Source organism: Sabethes cyaneus, chromosome 1 (assembly GCF_943734655.1).
Source record: "Sabethes cyaneus chromosome 1, idSabCyanKW18_F2, whole genome shotgun sequence".
Classification (NCBI taxonomy): Eukaryota; Metazoa; Arthropoda; class Insecta; order Diptera; family Culicidae; genus Sabethes; species Sabethes cyaneus.
Genome location: NC_071353.1, coordinates 37,216,208 through 37,235,722, shown reverse-complemented (window position 1 = coordinate 37,235,722; position 19,515 = coordinate 37,216,208). Strand labels below are relative to the sequence as shown.

General features: G+C 39.2%; 2 protein-coding genes and 1 non-coding gene across 4 annotated transcripts; 1 reads left to right on the top strand and 2 right to left on the bottom strand.

Moving 5' to 3' along the window:
• The first annotated feature begins 779 nt into the window (after positions 1–779).
• On the top strand, positions 780–14,575 carry LOC128732877 (exportin-7). 2 transcript variants are annotated; one of them, XM_053826301.1, is made up of 12 exons: positions 780–1,166; positions 1,237–3,026; positions 3,091–3,235; positions 10,343–10,626; positions 10,696–10,886; positions 10,951–11,162; positions 11,238–11,376; positions 11,441–11,518; positions 12,345–12,567; positions 12,814–12,933; positions 13,013–13,106; positions 13,737–14,575. In XM_053826301.1, exons 1-12 carry the CDS (start codon positions 1,164–1,166, stop codon positions 13,743–13,745), a joined length of 3,288 nt encoding a protein of 1,095 aa, XP_053682276.1. In that variant the 5' UTR covers positions 780–1,163; the 3' UTR covers positions 13,746–14,575. The 2 variants fall into 2 exon arrangements, with proteins under 2 accessions (XP_053682276.1, XP_053682275.1); XM_053826300.1 differs by lacking the exon at positions 13,737–14,575 and having other exon boundaries at positions 13,013–13,726.
• Positions 11,831–11,902, bottom strand: Trnaq-cug (transfer RNA glutamine (anticodon CUG)). The gene has a single exon. It is a non-coding gene; the product is annotated as a tRNA-Gln (tRNA).
• Positions 14,576–17,846: 3,271 nt separating the features above from the next.
• Positions 17,847–19,514, bottom strand: LOC128745590 (cathepsin B-like). Its single transcript, XM_053842668.1, has 3 exons — positions 19,434–19,514; positions 19,260–19,273; positions 17,847–18,956 (listed from the first exon to the last, which is right to left on the bottom strand). The coding sequence occupies exons 1-3, from the start codon at positions 19,512–19,514 to the stop codon at positions 17,939–17,941; spliced, it is 1,113 nt and encodes a 370-aa protein (XP_053698643.1). The 3' UTR covers positions 17,847–17,938.
• Between the last annotated feature and the right edge of the window lies 1 nt (position 19,515).

Here is a 19,515-nt window from a genome sequence, read left to right as displayed (position 1 = left end):
ACTTCATTGTATTCATGAAAATACATACTAGAAACACTGACGAACTGACATGACACATTGAAGAAAATCCTTTAAAAACCATCGTCCTGCACATTTTGCTTGCACACTAGCATCCTCTGTTATGCATGTTGCGGAGTAGCTGTATTTGCAGGGTTTTATGCTGTAGGGTTTTGTACATTCGAATGGTTTTATACTGAAAACTCAAAGCAACACTCGCGCGCCGCGGTGTGGCCTTGTTGCGAAACATGCTTTTTTGAAAAAATGAGTGGTTTTTGATTGGACGATGGAATTATCGCGAGTGTCTCGTCTGTTTGTCTGTGCTAGAAATAATGTTCTAAGCATAAACATAAAAACTGTGAGAAAATAAATTGACAAATCTTGCGTATTCAACGATTTTTTAAAAAATTAACTAATTTTCCATACAAAATGCTCGAAATCTCAGAACTAGTGTAGATGTGTTAGTGAAAAGTGTATATGACAGCTCGCATTGTCATATACCTGGTATATATCAATTTACTTTGCTTCAAGCTATCAAAAAATTGAGCAGCGCGTTTTGTTACCAAAGAAACGGGCAATAACATGTGAGCAAAGTCTCGTCACGTCGCAGTCTTCGTCCCTTTGTAGAAGCGAATTAGGCCTTTTTAAAAAGTTGCTACCGAAGTGGTCTAATTTTATGTTACGTAATATACAATAGAACCACCAGTCAGTGTATAAAGCATCACGTCAAACGGTACAAGAAAACCAAGAAAACAAAATCGTCCGCCGATGTGAAACGGGAGTGGAAAAAGGAAGTTTTATGTTAATGGTGTGCTGCAGAAAAAAAATTGAAAAGCAAACATTTAATCCTTGAAAAGTTGCTGTTTTTTATTGAACGCTCATGCTCTTGGTAGCACCCGTCTGAGTGGAACCTTTTTACCGGTAGGAGTAGGCGTCTTCGATAAGAGATACAGTGAAAAAAAACGCGTATCGTTCGCTGCTGCAATTGCGGCTCTCGTCTTGTTCGCGTGGCCGTGCCAGGAATTGTTTGGTAATGCTCCTTAATCGCTAATTGACCTCCGCGAGGGATTCATCTTCATCTTCCACATTCAAAAACCGTGCCCCACTTTTCGTAGCTGCTTTCATTGTTTACTACCTGACCATCAGCTATCCGGCTCCCAGCAGTCATGGTAGGATGCACTAATAATCTAAATAATTTTTTTCATTTATTGTTATGGGTATAAAATTTCATATTCACAGGATGTTCAACAACTCGAGCTTTTGTGTAAGCAATTCTACGAGTCTCAAGATGCTCAGGCTAGAGCCGAAGCCGAGAAAGCACTCTACCTGTTTCAAGAAGATCCAGAAGCATTGCCGAAATGCCAGCAGCTCCTAGATCGGAGCAATTCTGGCTATTCTCAGCTATTGGCTGCCACCACGCTGACCAAGCTGGTGTCGAAAAACATACAAGCACTCAGTTTACAACAACGGGTAGATATAAGGAATTATATTTTAAACTACCTGGCGACTCATCCCAACCTGCAATCATTTGTTATTCAGGCATTGATTGCACTGTTGGTTAAAATTACAAAACTATGTTGGGTTGATATATACGAGGAAGAGTATATTTTCCGGAATATTGTCCAAGATGTGAAGGAGTTTCTCGGTGGATCCGTAGAGCATTGTATGATCGGAGTGCAGATACTTTCGCAACTGACTGTAGAGATGAATCAGCTAGCGGAAACAGCTTGTAATTTAACCTTTACTAAGCACCGAAAAATTGCATGTCTCTACAGGGATTCGCAGCTGTATGACATTTTCATTTTGTCCTGCACCTTGCTCAGTCAAGCAAAGGAAAATTGCTGCAAAAATGCAAACTATATGGATGAAGCCCAGCACGGATTGTTTACGCATTTGCTTAGTCTAGCGAGAAATTGTCTCAGTTTCGACTTTGTCGGGACTTCCGCTGACGAATCCGCCGATGACATGTCCACCGTGCACATCCCAACAAATTGGCGCCCAGCCTTTCTGGAATCCGATTCAGTAAAGTTGTTCTTTGATTTATATCATGTACTGCCTGTTCGTTTGTCCAGCTTGGCCTTGTCATGTTTGGTCCAGATTACTTCTATTCGGAGGTCCATTTTCAACAATAGTGAACGCATTAAATTTCTCGCTAAACTTGTCAAAGGAGCCACGGATATCTTGAAAACTTCACACGGCCTTAGCGATCCAGAGAACTATCACGAGTTTTGCCGATTGCTAGCCCGGCTTAAATCAAACTTTCAGCTCGGTGAACTAGTGACCGTTGAAAATTACCCGGAAGCCATTCAATTAATTGCCAAATTCACGGTCCAATCTCTGCAGATGTGGCAGTTTGCTCCAAATAGTATCCACTATTTATTGTCGCTGTGGCAGCGTTTGATAGCTTCACTTCCCTATGTAAAGTCCTCAGAGCCGCATTTTCTAGATACGTACACACCGGAAGTAACAAAAGCCTACGTGACTTCCAAACTGGAGTCGGTCCCAGTAATACTGCGCGAAGGACTCGAAGATCCGCTAGATGATACAGGAATGGTTCAGCAGCAGTTGGAACAGTTTTCCACTATTGGGCGCTGCGAATACGAGAAAACCTGTGCTTTACTGATTCAGCTATTCGATCAGACCGCCGGACGGTATCAGGAAATTCTTTCCACACCAGCAGCAGCCGTTAACAACCATATAGATATACAAATCTGCGAAGGACAACTGACATGGTTGGTTTATATCATTGGGGCAGCCATCAGCGGGAGAATATCTTATTCGCATGACGACCACGATTTGCTGGACGGCGACATGATTATCCGAGTATTACAGCTGATGACTTTGACAGACTCCCGGCTTCCGCAATGCGGCTGCGAAAAGCTAGAGTTCGCTATTATGTGCTTCCTTGAGCAAGTTCGAAAAGTATACATCAACGAGCACCTCCAGAAGCTAAAGATGTTCAAGAGGCTAAGCGAGGTGCTCGGTGTTAACGATGAAACGACACTGTTAACCGTTATCAGCAGAAAGATGTAGGTGAATTTATGATGTTGGTTCCTCAACATGTGTCTAAATCAGAATGTTTTTTTTTTACAGAATCACTAACCTGAAGTACTTTGGCCATTCGGAGCAAATTATACGGAAAACGCTCACGCTGCTGAACGATTTGACATTGACATTTAGCTCGATTCGGAGACTGATCAAATTGGATGAGATTAAATTTATGCTGAACAATCATACGGTATGTAGCTGAGAATTGATTCGTTTTTTAACGTAGAACTACGTTTTTGATTTCTATATTGGGGTGCACTTTAGAAGTACGAGAAATGATCATGTAACGAAAAGTGGTTATGATTTGTACGCTTATAACAGCTATTTTTCAATGGATTTTAGCGATATTTGGGAAAATCGAGCAAAAATTTTTCAAAAAATTGATTTATATATAGTTTTGCTCAGTGTTATGTGTTTACGGTTTTTGAAATATTAGTTTTTCACTATTTTTGGGGTTATTTTGACATAATGAACATCTTCATGGCGTCGATTTCAGAATGGAAAATCAGCTCTGGTATCGTTACCAGCTATGTCAAAGGGATTGGTTTCGATATAAGACAAAAATTATCTTATATCGAGGTTGTTTTATAACGAGGCTGTCTGTCATATCGAGGTATCCCTGCACATTAAATATAGACAAAGTTGATGTCCTGAAAGTAAACAGTTGAAGAAAAGAACGCACCTACCTCTCCTCTTCAACAGATTATATTGATATACTACAAAAATATATTCTAAACTGAATTCTTGTATAAAAACGTGGTAGATTAAACAAGCTTTTGATTTAATTGCTGTAAAGTATAAAAATTACTGAAAAGTAGAGTGCCAAGAAAACCTCCAATGTTCTTAGAACGATAATATTAATTGAAAATCTTCCAACCTGCGTAACCGACAAACTTCGTATTGCCACAAATTAACCTGTGTTGTACATAAATCATGAATCTCGGATGATCTTTGTCACAATCTCGAGTTTTGCAAGCCCCCCAGTGGGCGGCGCTTCCGACGGCGGGTCACCGGCAACACTCGCGACCGTCTCGTCCTGAATGATCTAGTGTTACTATAGATAGTTTTTGTGGTCTTGTATTGACTAATGTTTTATTTGTTTATTTGTTTATTTGAGAAGGGAAAAGCCCGCTGGAGTGGAACAGCTTTGACATTCTTTCTCCAGTAGGCACAAAACCTCCTATCTTTTTGTATCAACAGTTTCCACCAAATGATACATAGCTTTTTTAACACTTAAAACTAGGAATACATTGCATTAAATACTAATTGTACAAAAGTTTGAGCTTAGGAGTAATAATTTACTTATAACATGATTAACAATAGTTACATTTATTTGAAGGCACGACGAATTTTTTCTTTTAAAACGGTACGAGATAAATTAAAATCGAACACATTGTAACATTGATTAAAAACACGACACATGCTACTGAGAGGCTCGTTTCTACCGTAGTTGGTACGTGAGACAGGCAGGTAGAGAAAAGCATGGGATCGAAGAGTTCTACGGCGGATGTTTATGTTCAGCAGTTGTAGAATGTCGGGGCAGTCAATATATGATGTTAGGATATCGGAGATAAAGGTAGCCTTGGCAACCTCACGCTGTAGTACCAAGGTATTTATGGAAGAGTCTCGAATTTCTCGAGTTTGATTAGTTTTTGATTCGCAAAAATTTGTTTTATTTGTATGAGTCCATATCCCCCTACCACAGGGGTGAGAGGTCTCTTCTATCGTAAAATAAATTCAAGACTCCAAAATCTCCCACATGCCAAATTTGGTTCCATTTGCTTGATTAGTTCTCAAGTTATAAGGAAATTTGAATTTCATTTGTATGGGAGCTCCCCTCTTAAAAGGGGAAGGGGTCGTAATTCACCATAGAAAAAATTTCTGCCATCTAAAACTCCCACATGCCAAATTTGGTTCCATTTGATTGATTAGTTCTCGAAATAAGAGGAAATTTGCATTTCATTTGTATGGAAGCCCACCCTCTTAAAGGGGAGATGGGCCATAACTCGCTTTCTAAAGAAGAGAGGGGTCTCAATTCACCACTTACATGTCAAATTTGGTTCCATTTGCTTGATTAGTTCTCGAGTTATGAGGAAATACGTTTTTCATTTGTATAGGAGCCCCCCTCCCTCTTAAAGTGGGGAAATCCATAGAAAATATACCATAGAAAATATTCTTTCCTACAAAAACACCCACATGATAAAATTGGGTCCATTTGCTTGATTAGTTCTAGAGTTATGAGGAAATTTGTATTTCGTTTGTATGAGAGCCCCCCCTCTTAAAAAGGTAAGGGGTCCTAATTCATCATAGAAAAAATGGTTGCCTACAAAAACACCCACATGCCAAATATGGTTCCATTTGCTTGATTAGTTCTCGAATTATGAGGAAATTTGTATTTCATTTGTGTAGAAGCACCCCCTCTTAAAGTTGGGAGGGGTCCTAATTCACCATAGAAAATATTTTTGCCTCCAGAAACCTCCACATGCCAAATTTGGTTCTATTTGCTTGATTAGTTCTCGAGTTATGAGGAAATTTGAATTTCATTTGTATAGGAGCCCCCCCTCCTAAAGTGGGTAGGGGTCCCAATTCATCAAAGAAAAAAATTTTGTCTCCAAAAACACTCACGTGCCAAATTTGGTTCCATTTGCTTGATTAGTTCTCGAGTTATGAGGAAATTTGTATTTCGTTTGTATAGGAGCCCCCCCCTCTTAAAGTGGGGAGGGGTTCTAATTCACCATAGAAAATATTCATGCCCTAGAAAACTTTCACATGCCAAATTTGGTTCCATTTGCTTGATTAATTCTCGAGTTATGAGGAAATTTGCATTTCATTTGTATAGGAGCCCCCCTTCCTAAAGTGGGGAGGGGTCCCAATTCATCATAGAAAAAAAATTTGTCTCCAAAAACACCCACGTGCCAAATTTTGTTCCATTTGCTTGATTAGTTCTCGAGTTATGAGGAAATTTGTATGGAAGCCCCCCCCCCTTTTAAAGAGGAGAGGAGTTATAATTCCCCTTATAAAGAGGGGAGGGGTCTCAATTTACCATAGAATAAATTCTTGTCACCGAAAACACCCACATGCCAAATTTTATTCTATTTGCTTGATTAGTTGTCGAGTTATGCAGAAATTTGTGTTTCATTTGTATGGGAGCCCCCCTCTTAGTGTGGGGAGGGGTTTCTAACCATCACTAAAACCTTTCCTGGCCCCAAAAAACCTCTACATGCATATTTTCATGCCGATTGGTTCAGTAGTTTTCGATTCTATAAGGAACATACGGACAGACAGACAGACAGACAGACAGAAATTCTTCTTTATAGGTATAGATTCAATATACACAATTCAATTTAATTAGAATTATTAAGATAAGTTTTGTTGTCCAGCAAACTACCATGTCATCATAATCGTTAAGATTAGGGCACCTCAGCCGCAGAAGGTTAACTAGCATTTTACATGTTAGTTGAAAGACAAGGATACATAAAAGCGAAATGTCATAATAAATGGCGTTTTTAACATTTTCGAATAAATTGAACGAATAAAGTCAACCGGTGTATAGTTTCCAGCCAGATATCTAATTTTACTCAAAAATCTATCACCAAAGGATGTGTGATTGATGGGTTAATTCTTTATAGAGCTACAAATTACAAGAAACTGATACACAAGATGCAGGCATTTGGAAAGTATAATCTCGACATCATCTAACGTTATAAATTTGCGTAAGAAACTGTGAAACATTGGAAAAAACATTTGTAGTTCTACGTTAGCGAAGCTTTCGTGTCTTTAGGTACAGACCTTCATACTTTATTCCTTGTTGGGGACCTTGAGCCACTGCGACCAGTTCTTTGATCTATTATGGCGAAGTAAGTAAGTGTTTGATCGGCAAATCTGATCCTGCCCGGTAGACATGAATTATTAGACATCACTTGCGTCTAAGCGTGCGCGATCAAAATGTTGCTGTTAGTTTTTATGCAGAATACGCGTACAGCATTGCTGAGATTTCTGTTTAAGATAAGCTGTGATTAGTTATGCACACCTAGTGGGGTCAATTCCATCGCATTTAGATGGTGAAGCACAGCGATAATTAGTTAAAGGAAATTACGAAATATTTATTAGGACGCAATTCATTAGAATTATCTAAGCAGTTACGAAACTCATGGACGGCATTCAGCATTGTGCTGTTGTGAGAAGAAGTTTATATAATGATACCCGCTTATCTCCTATAATTTATTATCGGTTGCCGACACGAAGCTGTACTACAATAATAAGCTGCAAAAATATTTACAGAAATATTTCCCAAATGAACAAAAGCAGCTGATCGGTGAGTCAACTCCGGTTAGGCGCTAAAAAGACACAATAAAATCAAATATAACATTTTCAATTCATTGTTATTACTTATACAATTACAGCGGGTCTGCATAGAGTCAAGTTCTCTTCATCTCTTCTTCCTCCTAATTAATTCATCATCATCAACGCATTATAACGCTAGCGTTGTCCTAACGCTAAACAAATTTTTGTTATTATTAAACTTATCAAAGTTCGATCATGTATGTAATTATGTAAGATGTAAGATTTTGATTATGTAAGATTTTTTGGGAACCCCCCCCCCCAAGCATATTTTTTGGTTACGCCCCTGACGAAAGGTGTAATCTGCAAAATGATTGAGTACAAACGGTGACATATATGTCATATAGGACCTAATTTATTTTCGTTTCTCTTTCTCTTCAAATCGAACTCACAAATAAAAGTTTGTCGCACAACGTCGGACAGACGCAAGCAAAATGTTTGCTTGTGTCTGATGACGTCGGACGGACTTCTTCCACGCACATTTAAGGGTTGTTTTTGACTTATAGAACTACGTCTTTCAGGAAGGTAGCTGGTATAGGGTGTCATTCCAAAAAATCTTTCTCGAAAAGTGGTCAGATTTTGAACGCCTAGTGGCTTAATAGTTTCCCGGTCGTTTTTCAATATTCTTACACCAATCGATTGGAAAATCTTCTAAGAATTGGCCCAAATGAAGAAGAGTATGGATTCTTGATGTTGAACTGTTGAAAAAGTGAAAATAATGAACCTATGTTTTACCAGAATTCTCGCTTCGTGATTGGTTGTTGGAAATGACGTCATCAAAGTGAAATGCGTTTTGATAATTTAAATAATACGCAATAGCGAATTGACTCTGAAGATTCCAAGATCAGACAATGTCAAAGTCAAATAGTCACGTAGTAGCCTAGTTATCAATGTTCTATTCTATTTAGTTTTTTTTGTCATGTGATGTAAAAAGTCAAAACATTACTGGTGATAGTAAGAGAAGCGTTAACAACGGTAGTGACTGTAAAAGTAGATGTTATGCCAAATTCTAATATGAATAGAGAACAGGTTTGAAGAAAGTATTATCACTATGCTTACTAATACATACCTATACACATATGCGCATTCAATCATGCGTATTTCTGCGCCTGCATGCATGCTCGTATGAGTATATATTTTAACGCTGTACTGCATATAACTACGTAACAGCCACAAATTCTATAGATCATTTTGCGATGACGTCATTTTGCCGTCAAATGACACCACTTGGTGGTTTGTTTACATGTTTTTGTCACATCCAGCAGTTTCTGTAAAATGCATGTAAGGCACTTTCTCTTCAATAAAAACTATAAATTTCTATCATTATCTGCCGGACAAACACCCCTATTCTGTATTTCGAACGAGTCTTTATTTCGTTCGACTTGCTTCGAACGAGATGTTCTGCCCATTTGATTTTGCTTGCGGAGATTTCATTCGAAAGAACTTTCGTTCGAAATACCAAGTCGTTCGAAATATAGAATAGCGGCGAAAGATAGAAAACTCAATTCAAAATTTAACACCACGTAAACAAACCACCAAGTGCTGTCAAAAAAGTGTGGTTAGGAGCTCCCATATAATGATCTATAGCATCTCCATAGAGAATGTCTCGGTCGCGCAGTCAGGGATAGTACACCAACTTTAAACATTCATATCGGCTGGCGTTAATTTATACCCAACCTCCATGAGGCATCAATAGACTTGTATTTACTGAGAGCTATCATGAGACTTGATAATATCAGACCATTTACCTTAGTACACGGCTTGAGCGTCGTACTCGCCAGACTTAACAGCACACAATTTCCTTGACTTTCAAAAGTGAATCCCCATTAGGTTTACAGGACGACAGACTTGCTTTTCCAATGTTGTTCCCTCAAGTTATATGATATGTATATGAACTTCATCCCTCCACGAGTCGTCAAATGCTCATAGATGAATGTGACAGTTCATAAAAAGTGGGAAGTCGTCGTAGCCAACTATCGAATAAAACCTCTGGCAATCGGAGGTCCATTCTGGATTCGAGTATACGATGACTGGAATTGAGACCCAGTATAGTAACCCGAATCTAGTTGGGAAATCTAGTGAGTAGGCTTTACCTTCGAATTTACTGTGGACGCACTGAACGTACCTACAAGATATCTGAGGCGGGCGCGCAACGAACATCATGCAAACACGGCCAGCAATCTCCAGAAAATTTAGTGGACCCTTCAAATTGACCAGGTCAGACCTGACGTCAGACCTGCTCAACTCCGCTTTGATTGACACAACTACACATAGAGTTAGATCGCACAAAACTACATTATACTACTAAGATGAGTTTATCTACATACATGAAGGACTCGATGAATCACCTACCCAAGGGAGGGAGATTCAATCAATTCATGGATATAACTCCAAAATCGGTTGAGGATTGAACGCATACAATGTTACTACTTTGACAAACATTGTGTATGTAGGTTGTATACATGAAGAATCGTATTATTACATACATGGATACATCCTACTATCGCTACGAAAAGACTTACGTAGTCCTACGTCGCCTATGCGGTCGTGTCAATCGCTGTCCTAACCGGTAAAGGAAAGTTAATCGAAACGAACATGTAAAAAAAGATCAGAACCCTCTCGTTTTGCTGTAACCATCGGAGAACCATGCCATGCTTTTGATGATATGTATTAGGGCAGATTCTATCTATGCAACTCTTGTGTTGCATTTGACTAATTGGAAGAGGCAGAATCCTGTTGAAAGTGGTATTAATTTCGTAGCATGAATTGTGTTGTAAACATTTGATTCGGATGACTGAAATAAATCTATGTAATGTATCAGATACCCATAATACATTATATTTTATACACCACGCTGTTGGGTTGAGACTCCTTCACCTATTGATGGTTAATCAATCTCATCAGAAATTACCTAGAAAGAGCAACTAAATATGTTTCTGCTTTCTCTCTCTTTCAGCGTGAACACTTTTCGTTTCTCGGCACTGGTGCCGTCAGCGCGTCGCGCTGTCGGAGCATGTTCTACACCTGCCTTGGTCGGTTGCTTATGGTAGACCTCTCCGAGGATGTAGAACGTTTCAACACCTTTATGATGCCATTGACAAACACCATCGAGAATATGATTATGATGAGTTTCCCCAGCGAGGAAGCCCGTAAGGAATTGATCGGGCTATCCCGGGATCTCCGGGGTTTGACGCATGCTTTCAACTCTAAGGTTCCATACATGATGCTGTTCGACTGGATGTAAGACGGTTATAACTTGAGTCGATTGTGTTTTTCAGTAACAAACTGTTTTTTTTCCTTTATGTGCAGATACCCTGACTATTCGCCAATTTTGATTCGTGCCATGGAACTTTGGGCTCACGATCCGGCGGTGACCACTCCGGTCTTGAAATTGTTCGCAGAGTTGGTTTACAATCGTTCTCAACGGCTGCAGTTCGATGTTTCTAGTCCCAACGCAATTTTGCTGTTTAGGGAAACTTCAAAGTTGATCTGTTGTTATGGTATATTAAAAAAAACAATAGAATATTTCCCTTAACTTCCAATATGCATTAACTATGCTTTCAGGTGAACGGATTCTGTCATTAGAGGTACCGAAGGAGCAGATTTACCCGATGAAGCTAAAGGGTTACGCGGTGTGCTTTCAGATGTTGAAAGCGATTCTCAGCGGAAACTATGTCAATTTTGGCGTATTCAAGCTGTACGGTGACGATGCGTTGGACAACGTATTGAATATGACAGCAAAATTGATCCTTTCAATTTCGCACGACGACATTTTGGTGAGCGGACGGGGTCCACTGCCGATCGGTTCTGTTTCGTTTAGCGTAGACCAATTGATTTTTGACATTTTGCAGGTGTATCCCAAATTATCGCAGGCATACTACATTTTGATTGAGTGTCTCGCTCAGGATCACATCACTTACCTTTCCACGTTAGAACCACCCGTTTTTCTGTATATCCTAGAGAGTATATCGAAGGGCCTCAATGCGCTGGGTATGCATGCAAACTCTGAGTTGGTTTCGTTTGGTAGCTTACATGTTTCTTCTTTTAATTTCAGACGTTATGGTCGGTTCCGGTTGTTGTTCTACGCTAGACTCTATTGTGACATACATTTTCAAACAGCTTCAGTTGAAAGGTAAGTGCGCAGTGAGGTTATTTTTACTCGAGGCTCGTCATCTAAGAAATTCGCATATAACATCACACAAAAAATGTGTCAAAAAGACCATTCCATTCATAAAATAACCTCCGCTATGTCTTAACGCATTGATTGCCTGGGAGAAACAACCGTAAAAGTAGCTGCATGTACTCATGAATTATGTTACAGCAAGTCATTTTTAATCTGTTACGTTATTGTTTTATCATAATTATGATTATGGCAGCCACACGCTAAGGTTTATTGAATCTTTGTAAAAAATATGTTTGTAAAAAAGAAAAAAAATCACTTTCTAGGTTCCACCGAGATTTGAACTCGGATCGTTGGATTCAGAGTCCAAAGTGCTAACCATTACACCATGGAACCAGTTAGCAACACCTTTGCTTGAATACGTACTAGAGCAGCGACAGTCGACATGTAAATGTGCGCGCGTTGGTGAAGAGTTTTCTCCTCCTTTTCTTCGTTTTCGTTGAGATATGATTAAATGCTATTTTTAGAACAGGGTTGTATTTTGTTCGCTAATGCAGTAACAAATTTTCGCTTTGGGCAATGCTCGCTAATGAGCATGGTTCTAGAAAACGAACATAAACTGATTTAAAATTGATTCTGTATATTTTGTTATCGATAGAAAAAGTTCGAAAAAAGTTTTAAAGAGAAAATATTCGAATTTAATTATGTTTAAGCGGATTTAATATGCCTGTTGCGATATATATTGCTGATGGTTTCCTGGCCTTGTTTCAAGCTAGGAATTATTTATGAAACTAAGAAGAAATTTAGTAACGCTATTTTTTTTCCTATTTTCTCACAGAAAAACACATGCTGCTGGTAACGACATTCCCGAATAAAAAGCTACGCCAGAATGTCCTACCCGAAAATAATGTGTTCCTGAAGGTGATGGAAATGCACCCGGAAATCCTGCAAAACCTTCTCTCCACGCTGCTGAACATCGTAATGTACGATGACTGTAAAAATCAATGGTCGATGTCAAGACCACTGCTGGTATTAATATTGCTGTACGAGGATTACTTTAGGTGCGTTCTTTTTTATGTGTTTTCCAGAGTAAGATCTGTTTTTGAACGCATCATTCTTGTTCTACCTATATGTTAAATAATATCTTGTCCCGAAAATTGATCCCCATTCTGCTAAAAATAATTAAAGTAGAACATTTTATATCGCATTCAATAAAATCTAATGTTAAGCTGAAATTTTATGAAAATAATGAGTGGTATAAATAATCCAACGAATAATGAAAACAATTTCCCTCATATCTTTCACAGACAACTGCGAGAAAGCATCATACACTCGCAATCGATTGAAAAACAGCAAGCGATGGTTTGTTTGTTCGACGCACTAATGGATGGTATCGAAAGGAATCTGCACGTTCGGAACCGTGACCGGTAAGACGTTAAACGAAATGCTTCAATACGTCCCTTCTTTTCATTCTATCGAACAAATATCATTCCTGTTCACTTGCAGATTCACGCAGAACCTATCGGCATTCCGCCGGGACCTTAATGATTCCTTCAAATCCGCCAATAGTTTGGTAAACAGCTCATCAGTGAACGAAATGGTAGTTTCCTAGTAAACTTTAACCGATTATTACAATCCACTTCCTATCCTCTTACTTTTGTGTGTGGATGTTTTTTCAAAAAGGTGCGCGTTTAGGCATACAATTTCTGGTTGAATGTTGATGATGCGAGGTTGATGGCTGTGCGTTGTTTGGTTGAATTCACTACAAACATGAATGGATGGAGAAATTGGCTCACGTTTTAGGCATTCGGAGAAAATGATGACAAGAACAATATATATCATACTGTATTTTTTTATACACGACACTAAAACAAGTTAACCTGACTGTCTCATTTCCTTGTGAACGTTTCTTATTAACACATTGACCGGATATATGTTAGTTTGTCTTATTTTTTATTTATTTCGTCATTTTGATGCTATTCGTCATACTCACGTGGGAGCTCGTCATATTTTTCATACCATTTTGTTTATGCTAAAACACCTAACACCAAGTTTTATTGTAACTTATGTTGATAGTGTCAATTGCATTGCTAAACCAGGAAGAAATAGGTACAGAACATTCTTAGTTACACAATGAACATTCACTTCACTGATTCACTCAACAATGCATTGCAAGTTGACGTCAGAGTACTTTCCTACTGTTTACTTTCTTTTTTTCTCTTTTCAACAGTTTGACTAAACATGTTCCTTGTTCTTGCGGAGGGACTAAATGAAGCACTGTTGACTGCTCTTCGTGATCCGCATTTCCTATGTTGAAATTTTATTTTCCGAATCGGAATTATTCTGTTTTTTTTTACTTACCACGTCAAGCCAACAATACAAAATTAGATGAAGTGAATGCATGGCATGCCACAAGCCAACGCTATACAGCACACAGAATACAGAAAACATTCGATAGTTTTGAGAAAATTTCCTCACATTCTTCCCCATGTTATTTTAATTTGTTTTTCACAGCTAGATTCGTGCATATATTTATAGTACTTTAATGGCTGCAGTGAAAGACTAAGCCAAAGTTTTAAAATCTTTCGTCTGAGAAAAAGAAATAGTTCGTTGTTACAAAAAAGAAGAAAAAACAACTTTATATAGCTGCTGCAAACAAAACAACAAGTCCGCAAATTTTAGCATGTAAGACAAGCAGCAAAACATTTGATGTAATCACTTGTAGAGAAAGAAAAATCAGTCCCCTGCTTATAGGTTGGAATTTTCTATAACTGAAAAGTGTTTAACCTTAGATAACAGAGCGTTAAGGAAGTGTGTATTATGCAAGCAAACTTTTTTTTTGTGCGTTATATGATATACACTTACACAAAACAAAATCTATTCGATAGGTATGAGAAGGATATAAGACAAAGAAACCAATAAAAATTATTATTGCTAGCGGGAGTATTGCGTTTACACGGATAGCTGTTGTAATATCTTTAACGAAACGAAGAAAAAAGTGCAGGAAACAAATAGAAACTATTAAACAAGCCGCAGAATAGTGTGGAAATTAAATAGCCGATATTAGATTTTTTACGTGAAACAGGCGATTTTTTTTGTCTCTCCGAAGATGTCCTGATTGGAACTTTGTTACTTTTATTTTATACTAGCTGACCCAACAAACTTCGTATTGTCACAAATAGCTGTGTTGTACATAAATCGTGTATCTCGGATGACCTTTGTCACAATCTCGAGTTTTGCAAGTTTTTGAGGAGTTTATGGGTGTTTTAATATACAAATTCCTCACAGTAAAGTAGAAAACAACTCCCACCATTGCTTAGCCTGATAAAATAAAGCGGATAGCCTTTAAATATTCGCCATCATTACAAACCATTTCGCCGAATACCATTTTGCGGAACACCAATTCTCGGTTGACCATAACGCGGTTATAGAGTTTCGCAAAATACCATTTCGCGAAAAACCTTACGCGGGATGTACCATTTCACGGAAAATCTTTTCGTAGAAACCACCATTTCGCAGGGGTGACCCAACCGAAAAAAAGTAATAGAGGTCAGTAGATCTAGGAAAATAAATAAACCTAGTTAGAAGTGAAATCTGCGGGCTGGCTACCCCCTGGCGGTGGCCGGCGCTTCCGACAGCGGGTCGCCGGCAACACTCACGGGCTGCGGCCGTCTCGCCCTGAATAATCTAGTGTTACTACATATTGATAGTTTTTGGTGGTCTTGTTATTGACTAATGTTTTATGAAAGAGTCTAAAATTTCTCGAATTTGATTAGTTTTTGAGTTACGCAAAAATTTCTGTTTTATTTGTATGAGAGTCCTTATTCCCCTACCACGGGGGTAAGGGGTCTATAACCATCATAAAAAATGCCTCCAAAAATTTGGTTCCATTTGCTTGATTAGTTCTCTAGTTATGAGTATATTTGTAGTTAATTTGTATGAGAGCCCCCCCCCCTCAACTATAAAAAGAGGGAGGGGTCATAATTCCCCTCCTAAAGAGGGGGAGGGTCTCAATTCGCAATAAAAAAAATGCCTGCAAAAACACCCACATGCTAAATTTGGTTTCATTTGCTTGATTAGTTCTGGAGTTATGAGGAATTTTGTACTTCATTTGGATGGGAGCCCTCCTGAAAAGGTAAGGGGTTCTAATTCATCATAGAAAAAATCTCCGAAAACACCCACATGCCAAATATGGTTACAATTGATTGATTAGTTCTCGAATTATGAGGACATTTGTATTTCATTTGTATAGAAGCCCCCCTCCTTCCTAAAGTGGGGAGGGGTCCTAATTCACCATCAGGCTTGGCATACACTTTTCGCTTTGATTTTGCTCTTATGATTACTTGTTTGCTTGTTTGCTTTTGATTACTGCTCCTCAGCCAAACAGAATTTGAAAAAGTGGTGTATGGAGCATTTGTAGAACAAGTAATTAACTATAATATTGCTGAAGAAAGTGAAGTTTTATCTTTAGTATTTACGGTGCTGTAGGGTAGTAATACCGTTGGTAGCAAAAAGAGCGCTCTTTTTGCTACCAAGAGGGTAGCAGCCTTATAGCGCCATAAATACAAAATGCACAGTAATGCTTACTTCAGCAATATTGTAGACAATAACAAATTCTACAAACGCCCCATACATCACTTTGCCAAATTTTGCTTGGCTGAGATGCAGTATTCAAAAGATCAAAATCGAAGCAAAAAGTGTATGCCAAGCCTGTTCACCATAGAAAAAAATCTTTCCTCAAAAACCTTCACATGCTAAATCTGGTTCCATTTGCTTGATTAGTTCTCGAGTTATGAGGAAATTTGTATTTCATTTGTATGGAAGCCTCCCCCCATCTTAAAGGGGAGAGGAGTCATAATTCCCCTTCTAAAGAGGGGAGGGCTCTCAATTAGAGTAAATTCTTGTCACCGAAAGCACCCACATGCCAAATTTGGTTCCATTTGCTTGATTAGGTCTTGAGTTATGCAGAAATTTGTGTTTCATTTGTATGGGAGCCCCCCTCTTAGTAGGGGGAGGATTCTCTAACCATCATAAGAACCTTCCCTGGCCCCAAAATCCTCTACATGCAAATTTTCACGCCGATTGGTTCAGTAGTTTTCGATTCTATAAGGAACATCCCGACAGACAGGCAGACAGAAATCCTTTTTTTTATATAAAACTTGACCGATCTTACTCGGGACTCCTTTGTCTCTCAGTCACTTGCACATCTATTATTGTAACGAACATTCTCATAATGCAAGAAACAAAACTCTTCGTTTGAATGTGTCTACTCCCTCTGTCAGTTGTCTGCCCCCCCTGTTGTCCCCCAGCCGCTTGTAAATCTGTCTTCTTCTCGGTAATTCCTATAAATCGACATAAAGCATTTTTTAAGTTTTTGAACTTCCCCCTTGTTGATGACCTCCCTATTATTACCCCTTTCAGAAATGCGGCCACTTGTATAACTGCTACCGTTCCAAATGCGAAAGAAACGCACCTCCCCCTTGTAAGAGACCGTCTCCCTCTTTTGTTAACCCCCGTGTGCAGATTCTTTTATGTCAAAAAACATGCGTTTGACAAACGACGCTTGATGAAGAACCGTCCAGTCATTCTATCTCTCCTCGGTGGAACCTCCCTCTTTTATCACAGTCACTTGCACAACTGCAATCGGTCTAAATCAGTGATGGCCAAAGTGCGGCCCGCGGGCCGCATGTGGCCCTCTAAGATGATTCGTGCGGCCCACGAACTGATTTGAAAAATGGTGGATTTAAAAAAAAAATTGATGTCATAGGAATCCCTCAGTTTAGTCGTAATGCTTCGTGCATGTTGTGAATTTGAATGCTTTGTGGTTTAAATCTTGTGGTGATTTCTAGAAAATGATTTTTGTTGTCGCATATTTCACAAATTCTTATGCACAGGAATGGCCACAAGATTTAAACCAGAAAGCATTCAGATTCACAACATGCACGAAGCATTACGACTAAACTGAGGGACTCCTATGTCATCAAAAATTTTTATTCATTAGTCCACCATTTTTCAAATCAGTTCGCGGGCCGCACGAATTATCTCGAAGGGCCATACGCGGCCGGCGGGCCGCAGTTTGGCCATCACTGCGTTAGACCAACTGCGGGCTCCATGGATAGGAGGATGTGATATTAAGAACCATTAACCAGCGAGCTGAAAATTAACTCTTTATTTTGGCCATTAAATCACATTTGACATAATACGCATGCAAACCTGAGTTTTTATGTATAATCTGCGATTTCTAATGGGCTTCGCTGGCAACTACCATTGAGCGATTTTTCTTTGTCTCTCAAACTTGTCAAACAATTCAAATTTAAAACAAGGACTGCGCATCATTTTTGTTCTGCTCAATTAGTATTTACAAACGATTGCTTTCAGTCAAATAACTACATCCGATTTAATTAACAACACTACAATGCTCGTCGGCATGGATCACACCCTTGGTAGTCCAGCGATTACTGTTTCCTCAATTCCGATGTGATTCGATCCGCGTAGCATCTTGAAGAAACCCTTTTCACCCCATTCTGTACCGTACGAATTGGCGATCAGCCAATAGGGCATCCCATGCTCCTTGCCCCAGCCGATAATGCGGATCGCGTGCTTTCCGACCTGCTTTCCAGCCACGTGTTTGTACACACCAGTTTTATACAGGAACAGATCCTCGTGTACTGCGAATCCTGCTTCCACTGGGCCGTTGGTCATGATTTCTAAACGAATCATCCTTTCGTCGTTTGGTATTTTGTATGCTAAACTACCGTAGAACTTGTTTTTCCGATACTTGCCGTCAAATCCTTCGACGCAGTGATGCGAACACCTAGGGCTTTCTTCTCGGTGACAATCAGTAAATGGATACTCGCATGGCTTAAAAGGATACGGTTTGCATCCGTCGGTGGTATTGTATGGTGCTCCACTAACCAATCCAGCATCAACCCAATATTGGAACGAAGTTCCATCCAAAAATCCACCGTTGCATCCATTGCCACAGTCTTTGCAGCATGCCATCAAATCCTCAGCTGCTAGTTCCACATTCAATTTGCCATCCGAGTGAATACATAGGCGGTCGGACATCACACTAACAGCAGCCACGGCCCAACAGGATCCGCACGAACCCTGATTACGAATCACTGAAATCGACTGGCACATTGGCCACTTTTCACGAGCATCGAAATGTTCTGGAATATTGGCGTCGTAGGCTGCATGATTTCGCTTGGTTGGTAGAGTAAAATCCACGGCACTGGGATAGATTCCATGTAGGTTGCGAAAAGTTTCAAAACGGATTCCTGCTCGAAACGAAGTATCCGGAGTCCATGTTTTGGCATGGGCTAGCACTTGAGCCAGGAACTGATCGTTAAAGGGATCATCACCGTGACGAACCGATTCCAAACATAGAGCATCCCTCGACAGGATAGCAAGCACCACCAGTACAGACCATATGATCATTGCAACCGAGCTGCAGGATGTGTTCACGATCGGGATGAAAAAAGAACTGATTGAACGATGATGGATTGCTCTATGGTACTGTCCGCCAGTCAATCTGGCGCGATAAGGGATTTTGCAGATCAGCAAACTGTTTCCAATAGGTTATTGAACTATTGATGCTGATAAGCGTGATAAGCCAATCAGGTCTGATGTGATATTTAATTGTGAAGAAATTGAACACATAACGTTTCTCAATGAGCTTATTTGCAAACAACTTTTCAAAAGCGGGTCAAATATTAATTTAAATAGCTCTTAATTACATGTCTGGATTCACCTAGACAAAGGATGCTGTAACAAGAAAGAGTTTCTGTTTATGTTTGATTTTAAATTATTAGGTATCTTATGTTATCATTTCATAGATATAAACAATCGATGTAGACAATTACAAAAAATGTATTAATTTCGTTAATTTGAAGAGTAGCTTTCACTGTGCGCATCATATACCAACCCCTCGGTTAGCTTCAACAGCATTCACCACACCAATCCAAGCGCTTTCATCTACTAAGCGCACCTTATTGTTTACATTCATT

Excerpts from the sequence above, each read along its gene's own strand:
- LOC128745590 (XM_053842668.1), bottom strand. The coding sequence starts at position 19,514 with ATGAATGTAAACAATAAGGTGCGCTTAGTAGATGAAAGCGCTTGGATT.
- LOC128732877 (XM_053826300.1), top strand. Across the intron at positions 10,887-10,950 it reads AAAGTTGATCTGTTGTTATG|GTGAACGGATTCTGTCATTA; the intron begins GTATATTAAAAA and ends CTATGCTTTCAG. Across the intron at positions 11,163-11,237 it reads TTTCGCACGACGACATTTTG|GTGTATCCCAAATTATCGCA; the intron begins GTGAGCGGACGG and ends GACATTTTGCAG.